The following is a 20,028-nucleotide window of genomic DNA, read 5'->3' as shown; positions in this document are numbered from 1 at the left end:
GTCAACAAAATGAAACAAGTTTTGAACCTGGTTTTATCCAGTGTTCAAATTTCTCTTCTGGAAATGTATACAAATGAGCGCATATTTAATTAGATGATGGCTCATTTGCTTCAGAAAACTTGTAATAGTTCAAAAACGTTTGCAATTATTAATGTATTATTGTAATCAGTCAACAGCAGAAGTATTGTGATATATATATATATATATATATATATTGATTAAGCAGCCTAAACGTTTTATAATAAGAAATGTTTCAGCAAATCAGCATATAAGAATAATTTCTGAAGGATCATGTGACACTGAAGACTGGAAAAATGGTTGGTAAAATTACAGCTGTATTTTTGTAAAAGTTTTGCATCATTGAATGAATGACACTTAAATGGTCATAAAATAATACATTAAATAACGGTGTTGACATTTTCATCTATTTTGACCTATAATTGGAGCATTAGGCACACCACATTTGTGTAGTACAATCAAATATCTAAACATAATTTTATTTCAGTCATTTAAGACTCTAGCCCGTAACAATTTCAATAGAGTTAATGGTTAATTAATATACTATCAGAGTATGATTAAGATTAAGATCACTTATGATAAAGAATTGTTGTGGTCCAGTTCACATGTTCATGGGAATGCTAGAGTCCATCCAGGGAAAACACACTGAACAGCTGGCTAGTCCGGTCCAGAAAGTATTTGTGTGATATTAGAGAATGTTCTCCTCTGTTCTGACATTTTGACGAAAATATTTGAATTAATGAGTAAATGAATGAATGAATGAATCACCCTTACATGAACACACAAAGAGAATTACATGCCCAGTTCTGTTTTTTTCTTCAACGTTTTACCAGATTTGAATTGTACAAGTGCCTTGAAAATCAGCTTGGCAAAAGAAAAATAGTAAAAACTGCTTCAAAAGTGTAGAGGTAAGGACAGGCAGGGGGGTTATTGACTTGAATGCTAGAAAATTGAACTGGGATTGTTTGCACCTCAATAATGCTTGAGATGAAAAATTGAACTTAATTTCGACTCACTGATTCTCAAGAAGGGGAAAGTTAAAATAACTGCAAGTCGTGCGCTAGATTGGGCTTTAATATATCACACAAAACCTGTTGTATTTCTCCTCTGTGTAGGCTTTCCTTTACGCTTTATGATAACAAATAATAAGAAGAGAACTCCACGACTCGATGCAGATTCAATTAAAGACCTACTTATTTTTGACAATAAACTTTTAGCGCTATAGCTCGCCCGCGACATGGAATGCTAAAGAAAATCAAGTTTAACCTGATCAACAGATGATTCTCCCTATCCCTCATTTCGGGTTCATTTTGACAATGTTGTAAAAGCTATTTCATAGCCATTGTAAAAGTAGAGATCGATGGTGAGAAGGGATTGCCATTGGATCGTATCTCCTTTGGCCAACTCAAAAATCCAATTGATCTGCAGAAATCTGGGCTCAAAGAGGAGCACGAAAGCCTGCTTGCTCGCTCGCCACTGCTGATAGGGTGTAGTTTAGAGACCATTTTATCCCCTTTTAAAGTAATCACCCTCATTACCATCTTGTATTTGTCATGGGAGCATCATTTAACATCTGCTTTCATTCATGCTCTGTGCAGGGAGATGGTTCTCCTATGGAGTAGGCACTAAGCCCAGTCGGTCAGTCCGTTGGTGGTCAGTCGGGCGGCCCGGCAAGACAGGAGACAGAGAGGTGGCTTTACTGGCAGTTTTTTTTTGTTGTTGTTTTTGTTTTTCAGGAAACTGGCATGCGTCCATTTTTCTCTCAACTGTTTACTTTCACTTTAACAACCGACTGTGATTGTTTTTGAACCTTGTTTTTTTGACAATATTCGCACAATCTGAGGCGAAAGAAAGTCCAGTAATCAAGCACTGTTTGACAGGCTTTTTAGTGTGCATGGTTCAGGTGTACACACTAAAAAAAAGCACATGCCAGAACAGCACGCGAATGAAATGTTTTAGGGCTATGAATCTTTGGGTAGGCTTCGATTCGATTCACGATTCGTAGGTTTTTGATTCGATTCAAGAACGATTTTAGCAAATTTAAAACGATTCAATTTGATTCGATTCACAATTAAATTCGATTCGATTATAACAATTTCAATTCTTTATTCTTTAAGTGCATTCACAGGATTATTTAAATGCTCAGTCTGTGGGCAAATTACACCAGCCTTTATGGTTAGAGAACCATAGGTTTGATATAAATAAATACCTTTTGTCCATTGTTAGATGCTAGCTTAATGGTGCTATGGCATGTCATGGCATTCTTAAAAAAGATTTTAAAAAAGAGCTTTAAATGTGTTATGTATAAGCTAACATTTTGTCACACCGGGGCGTAGCTATCATTTCAGAAGTGACAGAAATGTCAAATACAATCATTTTATGTATGTAGGTAGCCTATGTATTATTATTATTATTATTATTTTTTTTTTTTTTTTTTACGAATTATTTTTTTTTTACTTTTAATTTGCTGTAAGAAATCAAATACACTGCTCGACACTAATCAATCATTTGTAATCAATATTTTTTTTTTCTGATGGCATTTTTATGATTGTTTTATTATTTGGCTATTATTTAAATTTTCATTAAAATATACATTATAGGTTCTGTACTGTAATAAATGATGTCATTTAGCACTACATCATTCATAAATTGTAATTATGTATTGTGTTATTTTTTTACGTTTCATCAGTTCATTGTTCTTTTATTCAGTTTAGCTGCAGATAAAGCCTGGCACATCTATGAAAGCAAGATCACTTCTCTTTCAATGTGAAAACTTCTTTATCTCACCTTTATCTTTATCTTTCACCAAATAAAATGCTATAGGTATTTAACTTTTCCTCGGCGAATGATGATTCTGACGGAAAACGCACCTGTTGTCTGTTTGATAAAACAACAAACGCTACTTTCATGCATCTGGTTATCAGATAAACATCGCACTCTTATTTCAAGGTCGTTGTTAATGCTGTGGTTATTTTAACAGTTTCCTTCATACATTCGGTTTATCAGCATTGTTAAAACACATTTATCATTCAATGGAACTGTGCGTATGATTTAGAAACTTACATTTCTGCTCCATCCATGCAATAAATACGCAGCTTTCGACTGCTCAGGTCACACCGTCAGTAAGATCCAGAGAGCCATTGACAAACTACAGAAAAGTAAAGCTACTTCACTTCAGTATTACTTGCCACGAGTTCTTAGGAGAGATCACACATCAGCTGCGTCAGAGATGAATAGAGCTCGAGCGCAATCTTGTGACAGTGTCGGGCGGTAATAGTGGATAGATGCGAGGCACGAACACTGTTTAAGGTCTCCATTAATTCGTGCTTGTAGTAATTTAATGTGTATATGTTTTGAAAGCATTGAATCGATATGGAAATCGTGATTTATTCGATTCTTAGGGTTTCAAATCGAATACTGTCCGAGATTGGCGATTCCAACCCGATCTCACGACAATTCGTACATTTTTCACGAGGTGGCTTATTCGTACGAATTCGTATGACCACACTCGTACAAATTCATACAATTTTTGCCAAATCGTACGTATTTTACGAGTTGCACAATTCGTATGAATTTGTACGAATGACCTACACCTAACCCCACCCCTAAACCTAACCGTCACTGGGGTTTAGACAAATCGTATAAAATCGTAAGAGTGAGGTCGTACAAATTCGTACGAATAAGCCACCTCGTAAAATACGTACGAATTGGTCGTGAGATAGCGTTGGCGATTCACGATTCAAAAATCATGTTTCAAGATCGATGCATATGAATCGTCAGGGTTTGTAATCGATGCATCGAGAAAATGAGTGAATCGTTACACCCCTAAAATGTTTAACTTAGTTACAGTAATTAAGTATTTTTTGGAGAATCTGTACTTAAGTTTTGAAATTTGTGTCAACTTTTACGCCACTATATTTCCTATATTTCCCAATTAAAATTTATAATTTTACTCCAATACATTTCCCTGAAGCATATTCGTTACTTAGAGCTGTATTTCATAAGGTTTTCGCTGGAAATTTGAGCACGACACTGCATTATTACGTCATGTCTGTAAACATAAAGAAGTTGTCCCGGCTAGTATGCTAGGCATATTGCACGTTAGAATGCTGCAGGTGATAGATCCTTTATAGCCTTTTCTTACAGCAGCTGGAATAAATGGCAGATTGATTTTGGAAACAAAGTATAACAATAATACAAAATGGAAGAAAGAGTTCAAACTGAACACAGTCTATAATTTTTATTGTTTAATATGAATCCTTTTCTGTTTTGAATTTACTTGTATTTTGCTTTCAATACTTAAGTTATATATATATACTACCACTGCATGCAAGGCTTTAAAGCACATGCAAATAATGTATTTTTGTGACTGCGAACAAGTGCAGTGTCCCGTGTAACTCTACCGCTGAGTTAACAGTTAACGTGAATGTATGTTGTGTTGTACAGTAAATTGAGACTGAGGCGCTTTTTATTTCTTTAAAAGCAGATCGTGGAGACATTTTAATCGTCCATAATCAAAAATCGTAATATCGCATACCCCTAGCTGCAGCTATAGTGGTTTTCATCAGAAATTTTAGCTGATGGTATGACCTGCAGTGCAGTCCTTACCCCATGGAAGGAAAACAAGGTCTGAAGGTATGGAGTCAGGCTCACAGTGGCTTTTGTGGAGGCTGTGAAGCTGTAAGGATGTGCCAAGACTTGGCAGGAAGGTGCATTTGTGGGTAGAGCAGGCCAGGACCGAGCTCTGGCGTAATGGCTGACAAAATGAGGTTAGCAATGGACAGTGTTCCACAGATATCCTACCTCCACCAGTTTAATTGAATTAAAGCAGCAAACAAGAGTTTATATCTTTATGACTGGGAGGGAGCCATAGTATTGAAAACATTGACAAGGACCATTGTTGCATCCTGAACAGGATTTTTTTTTGTGCTCGTACAGCTGTGTGCGTGTCGTGTACTGTTTTCTAATTTAAAAAATAAAAAATGAATGAAAAATACACCTTCCCCACTGCGAGAATTGATAGGTATTCAAATCTACACAAACAATTCAAAATGTACATTTATCAAACTCGTTTGAAAAAAAAAAACTTTTTTATTAAGTTACATATTGGAGTTTTATGAGTAATAAACAGCTTATTAAAAACGACAATTCAGAAAATAATTAAGTGAAAAAGAAATGTAAATACCCAAGGATTGCTTTTATTTAATTTTTTTCTGCTAAATGCATCCCGAGCTTGCAGAGAACCACCTAATCATTGGTACTGTTGTTTATAAAAAGGTTGTTTATTGTATATAAAATATATATTAGGGCTGCACGATTAATCGCATGCGATTGTCATGCGTGTCTCGTTAGTAAAGCCGGGTTCTGTGATTAGCGGTAAATGTCCATCACCTGCTTTCAAATGAATATCACATTCATAATGAGCTAATATATATATATATATATATATTCCTTTTAGACTTAAAGGGATAGTTCACCCAAAAAAGAAAATTTTGTCATCATTTTCCAAGTGTTGTTTTTTCCTTTAAAATTAAAAATAGGTTTTGGAAATTTAAATAAAATTACTTAAATCAAAATTAGTAGGTATGCAACGATTAACTGCAAGCCGCTCAAAAATCGAGAAGGTGGAACTGACTATCTTTAGAGAAGTTTATGTGGTATTTTATTTTTATTTTGCCTCTGAACAATGCATATTTCATAGCAGCTCTGCTTTGTTTACAGCGGTAACCCAGGCAACACTGTATCATTGCTGTTCATAAGTGCCACCTGCTGTCAGAGAGTGAATCTGCGTCTCATTCAGCTTGTCTGCCATTTCGTTCAGATATTTTATGTAGTATAAATTCACAAAACTTAAGTCAGACAATTCTGTTTTTTGTTCAAATTTTGAAATTGTACTGTCTAATTTAGATTAAAAACTAATCATACTGCATATATGCCTCATCTTTGTTTGGCTCATGATTCAAATCCAGTGGTTGCCTCTAATTTTAAATTGAAAGAGCACAGACCAAGCCTTAGTTTGTTCATATTAAGAGATTTATTTTATTTGTGTAAATTGTTTGATTTGGGGTTTGTTTTAAAACTTAAATTTAGTTTTGTTATATATTTCACTTTCACAAAGAATCTTGCAGCAATAGCCTAATAGAACGACACCTTTGAATTTAATTTAATATCTTCAATCTCATTTATAAAAAAAAAAAAAAAAAAAACATGAGAAAATCGAATCATGAAGTCAAAATCGTGAATCGAATCATTAGTTAAGTGAATCGTTACATCCCTTTAATGAGTAATGTTGTCATAGCAGTTGAAGTACAAAAATTACTAAAAACCAAAACTAAAATCTATATCTATAAATCTAAAAGTAATTTATTTTTTAAATACATATTTTAATCTTAAAATACAAAAATAAAAGCTCATTTAAAATATATACACATTTTATTTAATCATTATATTTAATTATAAATAAATGCATAATATTATAATATTATATTAAATTTATGAATAATACTAAAATAACATTGATGCACTCCCCCATTTAACCCCTCCCCCCAAAATACACCTTCCCCACAAATCAAATTTTACATGTGATAAACTAATTTAAAATAGACGTTTTATTAAGTTGCATATTGCAGTTGTATGAATAAGCAACTGCTAATGAAAAACAAGACAATACAGACAATAATCACATTGAAAAAACGAAGTAAATACCCAGTGACCCAATTAATTTTTTCTACTATACACATTTCAGCCTGGCAGTGAAGTTCCTAATCATTGGTGGCTGTGGCTTGGTGCTGTTGTCTCTCTCACCTCTTCAGTCTTTCATAGTGGAGAGAAATGAAAGGCTTTCTGCCGGCCTCCTGTCAATGCCAATTAACCCAGGTCAGAGGTCATGAGTCTATACAGCACTCACCAGTAGCTTCCACTCGCCCCATGCTAATAGCTTTAATGATTATTGTCACATTCACGTCTACAACTTTGCAGGTAAAAGCAGTTGAGGATAGTGAAATTAGATTTGTCAAGGGACAGGTCATACCCGTACAACAGGGCCATCATGAGAATAGGAAGAAAACAGGTTAATTCCAGTGAAATCAAAGCTAGTGAAAAGTTAGCAATACGTTTATACAGGAGCAGAGCTCGAAGGATGCCCTCAGAACAATATAGTGAACATAAATACACTTTAGTTGGTTCACCGGGTTTAATGGTAAGATGGTGTGGGCTTGCTGAGTTGAATGGTACCCTCTACTGGTTAGCTCATGAAATTTCGACTTGAATTTCTAGGCCTAGTTGTGCAGGGTAGCAAGGGTTTATACGAATATTAATGTTTATATGGAGAAATCACACTTTGAGGAATGTTACAATGTTTTATGTAAAATATGTTAAAAAGGAAATCAGGACATTCATTGTTGATAACATAAAGAACAAAGGAGTATTTGAGCAGAAAATCTGAAAACTGCTATTATAATTTCGATATTAATAAGTATTATAGTAGTATATACATACTAAAATAAGACTCATTTACTCACACTTTTGTTTTAAACCTGTATGATCCGTCTTTCTTCTGTGGAACATACAATAGAAGTCACGTTCCCCAAATTTTTCAGTAAATAAATAAATGAATAATCTGTGCGTGTTCCACAAAAGAAAGAAAATCATACAAGTTTGGAATGAACTGATGTTAAGTAAATGATGACAACATTTCTGGGTGAGTTATCTCTTTAATGAAACTCTTGAGTGCTATTAAAAAGCCCTGTGTATATTTGAAGAATTATGACACGACATGATCACATATTTGCTTTTTTTAATAGACATGTATAGGTTTTTGCTTGTTCTCAAGAGTACATCATGCTCATGCGGTTCTATATATACCAGAGAGGAAGAGCCTGTCTCTGTACTCTTTTCGAAAAGACATGGGCATTATGATAGAGTGGCAGCTAACCGATTGTCACATGTGGGCGTTACAACGGAAAGGTCAATATTATTTTTCTAATATGGTACTTAGGAAGGGGAGCAGGATGAGGAAAAGAGGGTGTGTTCTCGTTTGTCTTATTAACATTTATGAATAATTTAACCTGGCATGCCTGGCCAGGGTCCAAACACATAATTTCTCAACTGCAATCATACGGAGGAAGTAGGCTGATACACATATGATGTATGAATGACAGCTGGGTGAAGAGATGCTGCTAGGGAGGATTCAGCTTCAGAGCACGACTTACTGTAATAACTATAACAATTTATATACCGATTATTGAGCTGATGCTGTGCATATGGGAATATGATTTTGTCCTGATATAATAATATTAAGAGTAATATTAAAAAAAAAATGTAATGAAAAGCAAGAGTAGTGAATTAAAAAAAAAAAAACTTTACAGTTATTGAAAAGTGTCTGTAATGCTGTTGAAGTGTAGTAAAGGCATCTAATAATGAGGATGCTTAAGGGACTTCAGTATATTTGCTGAACCTTCTCATCATGCTTGGCATGATTGCTAATTTTTCAAAGGCAAACATTTTAACAAAGCAAGTTAAGTCGCAGCCAAATTATTGGAGCTCCAGTGCAAACTTTAGATTTATTGCAGCCCTGTTTTCTTTGTAATCCCTTGTTATTGTGCGGTTATAATAAATGATGAAATAACCCTGACATATCTGGCTGCTGTTTTTCAAAAGCGGCATTTTCCTGCATTTCAAACACAAACCACTCAGAGAACGAGCGGTCTGCATTTCGGAGATGAAAACGATAGCATTTTAATTAACTCCGTCTACTGTCTTGTCCACTGCTCCCAATCGGATGTTTGTTCGCAGATGTTACAATTATAGGAAGATCATATTAGCACAACAAAGACTCAGAATAAACCTTTAAGACTTGTGTTTGTATCAGCCCCAGTGAATGATCTGTTTAGCCAAACAAATCAATTGGGACATTAGAAGAACCGTTCTAAGCACCATTAGAACAATTTGTTCTGTGTCTGTGTCTAAACCTAAAGCCGCTCTTCAAGAAGCCTAAACATTCTGCAAATGAAACTATTCTAACTCTCTGTTAGACTTGTGATATTTTAATCAAATTAATTATGGCACATACTTGAAATTTTTTTATTATACCTCATACTTGATATTTATTACTAAATATGTCCTGTGATTTAATTACTAACAAACATTAAACAAAGCAAATCTGCTTTATAAATAATTATGCTTATGTTCTTCATTATTGTTAATCACACTTACCAGTCACATAATTAATTTTCCCGAGTTTCAAAATAAGAATGAAAATGAGACTTCCAATACTGCAAGTTAATAATAATCATGCTTTATTATTTTATTTAATGCTATTCATTTATACCAGAGAAAATAACAGCACATCACCATCTTTCTCAATCAATCCCGAAAGGGAAAAGGAACAAAAAATAACTGCGTTGTTTAGAAATAAAGCAACACTTTTTTGCCAGCACAATTATTCTAGCATAACTGGCTTGGGAATATAAGGCAATTATTTCTGCTGGCTAATTATTCGTTTTCATAATAAAGGTAATTTTTCACACAGCAATGATAAGTGGAATCGATGCTTTGAATGAGACGTCGCTCCTTGGTTTTCATTCTCTCCGGTCAGGTGGTGTGACGGTGTGCTTTAGCAAACAGGATTAACAGGCAGGCCCCTCTTGGGCACGTACGGAGTTGTCCTGGTAACCATTTTGATGCAGTCGATGATGGGGCACACGCTCAGGCAGAGAGTGCAGCCGGTGCAGCTGTCCATGATTACAGGAAGATGGGTCTCAGGGTCAAACTTAATAGCCTGCAAAAGAAGACGAAGGGGGGGGGGGGGGGGAAGCTATTACATTAGAGCAATTATTGACTCACAATAGGAGGATTTCCCCACTCCTGGGAGAGCTTTTCATGGATGGAAAAAAGCAACAACAATGACAGCAGCCAGCACAACAATATCGTTCTTTAAGGTAAATAGCTGGCCTCCTTCGTCGCGCATCAGCCTTATTAATTTCAGACTCTTCGATTGTCCCTTTATGTTTTCAATAATGCAAGGCCAATGGCGGTGAATAAACTCTATAATCGAGTATAAAAACGTATAAAAACTTTTTCTAGCTTCCCGTATTTTAACAAACGAAATCCAGTCATAATTGCTTTCCCGGAAATAACACTGCATCGTGTAATTATCTAATGTGTGCATCTGTACCTGGTAGCCTGAGTCGTTGCAGGTCATGTAGCATTTGCCACAGTTAACACACATCTCTGGATCGATGAGGGCCTGCACTTGCTCCGTGTTGTCCAGCTCCTGGTAGGAACCAATATGCTTCAGCGCTCTGGCAATCACATCCTTTGCAGAGAGGAGAGGCAGGGATTAAACGGCAATAAAAACAGCCGTGGCGTCTCAAAGAAACAGTTTGAAAGGCAGCTTTCCGTTCTTAAGTTAGCTAAATTAAATCAGCGCTGGAAGGAGCGGAGTGGTTTTGATGTCTGACTGGTAGTTTGTGATCTCCATTTCCTACTAGAGATCCTTTACAGCGTAATCACCTCAAGGAATAAAGCCTTTTAATGTTATGAGCAGGAAAACTGCATGTGCCACAAGACAGCCTCAGATTACATGAGGACAAGCTGCTGAGGACGTGTATGTGAATTTCTGTATGGTTGTGTATGTGTCTGTATGTATTACACTGTCAAATCAATGTGTTGATAAATAATGATTTATTAAGAAAGGCATGTGATTAAAAAAAGGACACAATTAAGTTGAACATTGAATTACTTCAACATTCATGGTGTTAGATACTGAAAAAAATCAGCGGGATACAGCAACCACCTGTATGTGTACATATAATAACTTGCTAAAAATAATCAAATAAGTTAATTAATATATGTGCACTACCGTTCAAAACTTTTGGTTCGGTAAGATGTTTTTGAAGGAAAGTCTCCTATGCTCACCAAGGCTACAAAAATCTAGTGCAAACTAATTGAAACATTGTTTCAATTTAAAACAATACTTTTTTATTTAAAATTTAAAAATTCTTCCTATGATAGCAAAGCAGAGTTTTCAGCAGCCATTACTCCGGTCTCCACTTAAGTGTCACATAGAAATCATTTTAATATGACTTTCATTTCTTATTATTGTCAATGTTGAAAACAGTTGTGCTACCTAATATGTTTGTGGATAAGCTTTAACTTTTATGATGACTTTTTGATGAATAGTTCTTTTTTTTGGAAAATGTAAATATTTTGTAACATAAATGCCTTTACCTTCACTTTTGATCAATATGATGCTTCCTCGCTAAATAAAAGTATTAATCATTTTTATAAAAATAACTTTACATTACCCCAAACATTTATATTTATACAGAAAGAGACAGAGGGAGAGAGAGAGAGATTAATATGACTCATCAGCATATCATGTACGTCATTTGAATTAAATCTGTAATTGACTGACAGCCCTAATATCACTAGAAATATGTAATGCCTCCTATAATAAAAGGTGAGATGATACTTGAAGATATTACTTACTTTAACATTAGGGATGGGTATTTTGGGGATGTTTCTTTGGGGAACTCTAGAATCACTGGTGTCTGTGATCACATTGCCCATTGCATCTTTAAGACTCTTCTTGTACCTCGCCAGGACTTCAGTCTTAGTCTTTAAATACGGTCCAAAGCTAGGCAGACTCTTTAGGAAAGAAAGATGACACGCAAAAAAAGTTTAATTTATTCAAACAATGTCTTAAAAGATTTGACTGAAGAGTTGCTTGTGTACTTTCAGGTAGTTTGAAACTTTGAATTATTCATTTCTATATTTGTTTATGAATGTACACAAATACTGATCTGTTCCCATTATTATATGAGTTAATGACTTTTTTAATGAAAGTTATTTAAAAATGATACCAAGACAGGATTGAGAAAGCATGTCAGGTATGGACGTCATGTGAATTCATATCCGCTATTTAAATCAACCTTAGCTTTTTACACCAATCTAATGGAAAGTGTGCTAAAACATCCTTGCTATCACTTCCCACATCCATTTAGAACAAAAGTGGTTGTAGTGCTGTCTTCGCCTCAGAGTCTCGCACACATGCCTGACCCTCCAGAGCAGCAGGGCTAAAGAGGTGATTCATATTCACAGTCACACTCTCATACCAATGCACCGAGTCTGAGAGGTGGCCATAAAAGAGCCTTCACTCTCCAAAGGCCATTCGACAGAAAACGCTAGCTCCATTGGCGAGAAATCAAGTTCGCCACAAAATTAGCCATCCTTTTAATGGATCCATAAAGAGAATCTGCAATGAATTGTTAGGAAATCGTACAATACTACCAGTAATTGCAAGGATTAGCTGGTCAAACTAATGGTTTGACACTAAAATGGTAATGAATGGTAATTTGAGGGAGTTGGACTTATGGGTCGCTGATGGGCACCGCTTCCAATAACTGATATTTTCAGTTTTCTTTTTGGAGTTTTTTTTTGGAGGCTAATTATCATATTTATAATTTGAAACAATCTTAATGACCGATTCGTTCTGCATCTCTCTTCATGACCCCTCTCCAAAAGAATGCTTCGGTTATTCAAGCATTTTAACAACACCCTATACCACCTTTCCGGCAACAAGTATTCCTTACAGCGCCTGCCTAAAATCCATTTGTCCCAATGATAGGACATTTAAATTGGTCTAGCATTTTCCCAGTCACACAATCTCCTCAAAGCTGTCATCCACAACCGCCTGTAACCCTTCATTTCCACCATGGCCAGATGGAAGTGTCTCCGTTACAAAGCAAAAAGAATCAAAACACGACAGGAAAGGACTCCGTTATTAGCTGCCTGTGTCAAACTTCTCACATTTTTATTTTTTGGAAAGTAGCAGCCCAAAAGAGATCAGAGGCCTTTGGTAAAGCAGGATGTATCAGAGGAATCAGAGAAACTAGTCTAGGGTGGCACTGTTGACTGCAGGACTAATGGCTAGCTTAGGGGTGGCGCATCCTCCATGTATTTATTTCCCTGTAGAGCTAACACTGGTGGCCCTGTTCTAATCCTGCATAAAAGCATTATTCTCTCAGACACAGGCTGACAGTCTAATGAATCAAGCGCTCCAGGCCTGCAGCAGACAGTCTGAGGAGCCCATCGGAGGCTGGGGAGATAAACGTACACACACTGACTACACACATGGACCTGTTCTCACAAACAAAAACACACAGGCTAGACAGAGATATGTCATTAACAGTGCATCAGTCAAAATAAACAGAGATGACTGGCTAGCTTGTGAAACCTTGATTACATGGCAACTTTGAACACTACTTTATTTTTAACGTGCTGACAGCTTTCTATTGAAATAAACAGCCTAAGGGTGTGGCGTAAGATATAAATTATATATTATTTTAGTTTTTTCCCCAAATTTTCTGAAAGTAACTGTCAAGAGAAGACAGGAAATTATGGGAGAATCACAAATACAAGCTGAATATGAACTTGAATGAACACCACAGCTCAACACCTAGCACTAACCACTAGGCCACATATGAAATATGTGCATCAAAAGCACAATATACTGATGTAACAGATCAGCTGATACTGGCTAATCAATGGGGCATGCATATATCGCTATTTTGCTATTTTTTTACTTGCAGTTTACCTTCTTAAAGTCTTTTAAAATTAATCTTATAAAAACACTAATAATTTAAAGGTGCTCTAAGCGATGGGTCTAGAGGCTAGCTAGACCCTCCCTCCTCCTCATCCGTGCACTAACCCCCCAATCCCCACCCCCAAATCTTTTATTGTTGGATATTGGCTGGAACAGTTTGTTATGTTTTGTGGTGCGGGTGAGCCCAGTTTGTTTTTCTTGTTGTTTGTGGAGCCTGTAGAGTCTAGAGAGACCCCGTTTTTTTACAGTGTGTTAAGGGGACAAGCAGCTAGCGGATAGTGAGGAGATGTTTGCTGGATGTGACAAAAAATGTTTTGGCCTAAAAAATGTGTGACATCACTTAGAGCACCTTTAAAGGAGTCATGACATGAGAAATCAATGTTTACAAGGTTTTGACACCAATTTTGTTAAGTTGAAGCAGCCAACTGTATTGGATATCACAGCAGCTGAATCGCAAACAATTTCATAATGCTTTGGCTGTAAATTACAGTTTGATATTAATAATGTTTTTCAAAAATACTTTCACGTGCATGTTTTTGACACGTGTTAACACATTTCTCTATGAAGTGACATTAGCAAATCATAACAGTGGCCATTTACTGACAAATATAATCAGGCATGTCATGGCATGTTTTATGTATGTGTGTGTGTGTGTGTGTGTGTGTGTGTGTGTGTGTGTGTGTATATATATATATATATATATATATATATATATATATATATATTACTACAAAAATGTGATGCCTAAATTCACTTCATAAATAGTTTTTAAAATGATTAATTTCAGCTTACAGCTTATATTAATAAAATATTTTCATTTTTTATTTTTTTTTTTACAAAATATTAAACAACTAATGAGCTAAATAGATGCCTTTATCATAAACAGAAAAATTACTTATGCATGTATGAGGGTGCTATAACACATAAACCGCTGCTTTCTGTTAAGAAAGACTGAGAAAATCTGAAGCTTAGCGGTTAATGTTTAATAGTCTATTAATAATGGTTGGTTGTTGGCTAAATAAGAATAAATGTACAATGTATAATTATAAAATATTTTTTATTTGCTTTTACAAACCAAGTCAGTTTTTTTTGTATTCTAATCAACATGCAACAGATGTTGTCCATTCAGCTTTGAACAATTTCTTTGATGAATATAAAGAAAATACTCAATTTCTATTTTCTTGTTTCCATTCAGCTTTGAACAATTTCTTTGATGAATATAAAGAAAATACTCAATTTCTATTTTCTTGTTTGCTTAAAAACATGAGCAAATCTGCTGTTCCAAATTTTCCGCAAGACAAACATCCATTTTAATACACATCCCTCACAAAACACTTGATCACACCTCACTGGCTTCCATCTCTTTCTCAAATCTCACCAAAACCACACACAAAGCAATTGACCACCATTTTGCCTCCGGCAGCCTTGTGAGTAAGTGTGTGTGCTTAAATGGCAATGGGCGGAAATCCCAGATGCCTATTATAACTTCATGTCTTCCATATACACAAACTGCAGTCTGCCCGATTTACAGCGACCCCATTCAGCCCTATTAGATGAGCTCTTCTTCTCTCTGTTTTCTGTTTAGCGACGAGCCATGGCGTATCTGCTTTATGCTAATTCGCTCTAAGATCATTCAAAGGATTCAAAGGACGTTCTACAAAGCAATATACTTAACAATGGAAAAGAAAAATATAATGGGAGTTTACACAAAGAATGTTCTTTTTTTACAAAGAAACATTGAAAGAAAAAGAAAATGCCATTTTTACTTGCATATAAAAGCGAGCGTGCTAAATAACAGTTATCCACATGTTGGTGGAAAAGGAATCTTTCCATTTTCTTTGAGAGGGAGGCTTTTTTTTTGCACGTCCACTCCACGAGGAGTGCTGTTTTAATGAGAGGAGCTACACGCACTGCCAAATCTCATGTCCGGGGCAACCAGAAAGCCTCTGCTAATTAGATGAAGAGCTTTCCAAAACACAGGGCTTGTCAGTTCTCCCATCTCCCGTCTGAATTGTAAATCAAGAGCGCAGTGGAGTAAGGAGCGCACATTATGTCAGTGTGGGCTGAGTGATTTAAATTATACGAGAATTAGAATGGAAGCCTGGCCTCCTATGTTCTGTAGCATTGCGCCCATCGCCGAGGGATTCAATGAGAGAAGCGTTATTCTTTATCTTTGCTTTGTAATGGCCATTAATAGCACTTTAAGAGCTAAACAGACCTCACTTGCCGCTGGAATTGGCTGCAGGAATTGGCACATGCACACAGCGCCAAAGCTACCAGTGCATGGTTTAAGGACCATGGTATCCCTGCTCTTAATTTGCCAGCAAACTCGCCTGACCTTAACCCCATAGAAAATCTGTGGGGTATTGTGAAGAGGAAGATGTGATATGCCAGACCCAACAATGGAGAAGAGCTGAAGGCCACTATCAGAGCAACTTGGGCTCTCATAACACCTGAGCAGTGCCACAGACTGATCGATTCCATGCCACGCCCCATTGCTGCAGTAATTCAGGCAAAAGGAGCCCCAACTAAGTATTGAGTGCTGTACATGCTCATACTTTTCATGTTCATACTTTTCAGTTGACCAAGATTTCTAAAAATCCTTCCTTTGGATTGTCTGAGATACTGAATTTGGGATTTTCCTTCGTTGTCAGTTATAATCATCAAAATTAAAAGAAATAAACGTGGAATGGAATTAGTGAAATAAATAAACTTTTTGATGATATTCTAATTATATGACCAGCACCTGTATATGAGACATAAAAGCCTGATGTATCGAATATAACACATTTTTGTAGTATTTTATTTTCAATATTTTATCTGAAGGTTCAGTAAACTGTACCATTTAAAAGAAAAAGAAAAAAGCAGATTTTTCTGACTCATTATGCTTTACAGGGTTAACTCTACAGGTGACGAGGGTAAAAATCTCTTATGAAATTCACAACTATTTTTTTAAACACCAAATACTATAGCTTATAATCATAAAGTTCACTAGTTAAAGTTGGGCTTATTATGTCCAGTAGTACATTTTCAATTTACAGGACCCTCTAATGTAACGGCACTAAATAATACAGAATAAAATAACAAAACATTAATTCCCCAAGCTAATGTTAATGTAAGGAGCTCAGTGCTGGTATCATAGTGGGCATTGATCTCTGTACTTTAATTGGCTCAAGGCAGTGATTTTGCTCTTGTTTGGCGGAGAAATAAAGACTTTATTAGCCAAGACCAAACATCTCTTTCTATGTCTCCTCTCATCAGGGTGCAAAGATAAAGGAAACCTTTTGCCAATGGTCTCACTCCATTTCTGAACAGCAGCAAACATTCAAACGCATGTGTGTGTGTGTGTGTGTGCGCATTGGGACCTGCTTTGCATGCTGTTTTTTTGTGAGCTGCTTAAGGACTACAGAGTTCCTAGAATTCACCAGGTAGAAACTCTTAAACACCATCTGAAACTTGAACTTGTGTGATCAGCATGATTTGGATTATAAAAAGCACAGAAACACACCGTACAATAATGGTGACTTCATATTGTTATATTGCACACACACAGGCACACACACAATGCAGACACATTTTCCATTTGCGTAAATCAATAATTTTTTTTCTGACACGTTGGTGTTATATCTAGTGGTTGACCGATATATCACCAAGGCCGTTATATCGGCCGATATTTGGCATTTTTAAAATATCGGCATCAGACGATATGTTTGGTAGATGTGTTCGAGGTGGGACTTTTATTTTGATGGCACTGAGAGCGGCAGCGCCTGAGCGCCCAAAGCTCACTCTCTCCCTCTTGATCGCTGTCGTTGTTAACAGTTCTGTCTAAATACAGATAGAAGTCTGACTAATAATCAAAGAGAATGGTTAAACAAAGGAATTAATATATACAGAAAGTATTATAACGATTGCTTTTAGTAATACAAAGCCAAATACTATAATACTTTCTCGTTTGCCTTCAGCATTAACAAAAATACACATTTATGTAATTTAAACAAATCTTTGAATGACTAAAGTACATTTAATTTCACAAACCTTGCAAATGTACGCATGATCGCGTGTTCTCAGTGTGACAGTTATGACCTATTTGAACGATCTAAACACAAAGTGTAAAGCGCACAGTGCAGGTGCACTCAGGGCGTGTCCAAATCCACTTTTGCTATTTTAATGAAGGAAAAACGGTTGGCACGCCAGGGCACATGTTCTAAATGGGTTGTCCCTATTCTCTTAATGAGTAATGGGTGTTTTGGGCGTAACGTGCAATAAACCAATCAGATTCTCATCTTCCATTCCCTTTAAGAGCCAGTTGCGCTCGTGCCATTACAGATTTGCTATTTACACAGCGGAATTTGGCAAGCGCAAAGACAGACCGCGTCTCCGAGATGAAACAGAGCTGCTCGTGTGCGAGCAAATAGATAGCCTAATTCTGATACATACGATGACTATCCATTATGACATGTAGGCATATACAGTACAGACAGTGTTGGGAAGGTTACTTTGGAAATGTAATAGGTTACAGATTACAAGTTACCCTGTTTAAAATGTAATAGTAGTGTAACTTTTTCAATTACTTTTATAAAGTAATGTAACTAATTACTTTTGAGTACTTTTGATTACTTTCTAAATTTGTGAAAATTAAAGAATAATAAATAAAAGCATATACATCAACTTAAATACAGATATCTAATAAGCATGTGACGTATTCTGTGTAATAAACTCCTGAAACATTGGTGTTTTTTTTTAACTGCTGTCTCTGTATATGATGATAGTTTTCTCAAAATAAGTAAAATGCACATGAAGTGACAGAGCAGTTCTAGAAATTATATTTATGTGTTCGTGTACTCCTATATTGAGATGGCAGAGGTTGAAAACACTGCGAGCTTCAGTAGGCCTATGTGTAGTAAATGAAACCATGTCTTTGCCATTAATTTACAGGAGGGGCGGACTGGGAAAAAAATTCATACTGGAAAATTCAAACTCACACAAACAAATTCATGGACAAAACTATTTTTTTGTATGGACCTGACATAAAAAAGGTTTAAATCTTTAATTTGAGGACATGCTAAATAATTAAAAGTTCTCTCCTGAACTGCACCTTCACTTCCATTTTTCTCTTCAGTCTTTTTATTTTGCCCTGATATCCATCTCTCTCATGACTTTAATACTCAAGATTGAACAAAACTATACTTTACAATACAATACTCTACAATACTACAATATCTTTATAGAAAAATCCTAATACTGTACATGAGTCATGTTTTTCCCTTACAAAAATTTACCATGCTCTTATTAGCCTATATAAAAGTAAAATAACCTTGTTTTTTTTTTTTTGCAAATGGATTTGTATTTATTTTTAAATAAATACATTTGTAAAATAATTTTACATTTTTGGTTACCACAGTTAAACAATAGTAACCATTTTCCCTGGGTTTATAGTTAAATATTAAAATGTTAATTTTCGTAAGGGTTGTGTTGTTGACTGTCGTAGCTCCCCCTAAACCTATAAAAAAAATCTGATTTTTTTTCAGCTAAGTTACTACTGTAACATTACAACAGATAATAATGATGTCCTTTATATAGTATTTTGAGTGATGACTGATGAGCAACGTGCTGCTGCTTGATTAAATAAATTAAAAAACAAAGACAAAAAAGCATCTTTACAGATTAAACTGACCTGAAACCCTGAACAGTAGTTCTGCTTCTCTGCTCCAGCTGTCCACTCTCTCTCTCTCTCTCTCTCTCTCTCTCTCTCTCTCTCTCTCTCTCTCTCTCTCTCTCTCTCTCTCTCTCTCTCTCTCTCTCTCTCTCTCTCTCTCTCTCTCTCTCTCTCACTCTGTCTCTCTCTCTCTCTCTGTCTCTCTCTCTCTCTCTCTCTCTCCGTCTCTCTGTCTCTCTCTCTCTCTCTCTCTCTCTCTCTCTCTCGCATTGATTACTCTGAGTCTAATCCAAACCGTTTTGCGGAGGCGCGGAGAGCGCGCGTGATTTCCAACACGCAGAATGTGCAAGTCATATATTGCATTTTTGGGCCTTTATATTCACAGACACTAGTCGATGTCATGTTTTGATTCAAGTGTACTGACCTACTTTTGATTTAGTCATCCAAAATGTGGCATATTCCATCCGCGTTAGGCATTTCGTTTTTATGACTGGATTCTACGAACCAGACTGTATTTCCGCATCCCGGAAATTATTAGGGCGGTATGTCTCAATGCAATTTGGGAAATAAATCAGTTAAATCTGTATGTGGATGTGTGTAAATATTCAAATGTAATCCCCTTTGTAATCGTAAAAAATTTCATAAGTAACTGTAATTTAATTACTCATTTTTTCTTAGTAACTGTAACTAATTACAGTTACAATAATTTTGTAATTAAATTACGTAACGCCGTTACATGTAACTAGTT

The 20,028-nt window shown here is 35.9% G+C and overlaps 1 protein-coding gene across 1 annotated transcript in view; it reads right to left on the bottom strand.

Annotated features, from left to right (window-relative positions):
• Positions 1-9,298: 9,298 nt before the first annotated feature.
• Positions 9,299-20,028, bottom strand: part of LOC132155070 (dihydropyrimidine dehydrogenase [NADP(+)]) — a 189,051-nt gene continuing 178,321 nt past the window's right edge. The window contains exons 21-23 of the mRNA XM_059563847.1: positions 11,509-11,667; positions 10,193-10,333; positions 9,299-9,796 (exon numbers count right to left, since the gene is read on the bottom strand). Of these exons, the coding sequence (XP_059419830.1) occupies positions 9,632-9,796; positions 10,193-10,333; positions 11,509-11,667 (465 nt within the window). The 3' untranslated portion in view covers positions 9,299-9,631. The remainder of the gene's footprint in view (positions 9,797-10,192; positions 10,334-11,508; positions 11,668-20,028) is intronic.

This window comes from Carassius carassius, chromosome 12, assembly GCF_963082965.1.
Source record: "Carassius carassius chromosome 12, fCarCar2.1, whole genome shotgun sequence".
Taxonomy (NCBI): domain Eukaryota; kingdom Metazoa; phylum Chordata; class Actinopteri; order Cypriniformes; family Cyprinidae; genus Carassius; species Carassius carassius.
The sequence above is the reverse complement of the archived record's forward strand: the minus strand, read 5'-3'. Positions and strand labels throughout refer to the sequence as shown.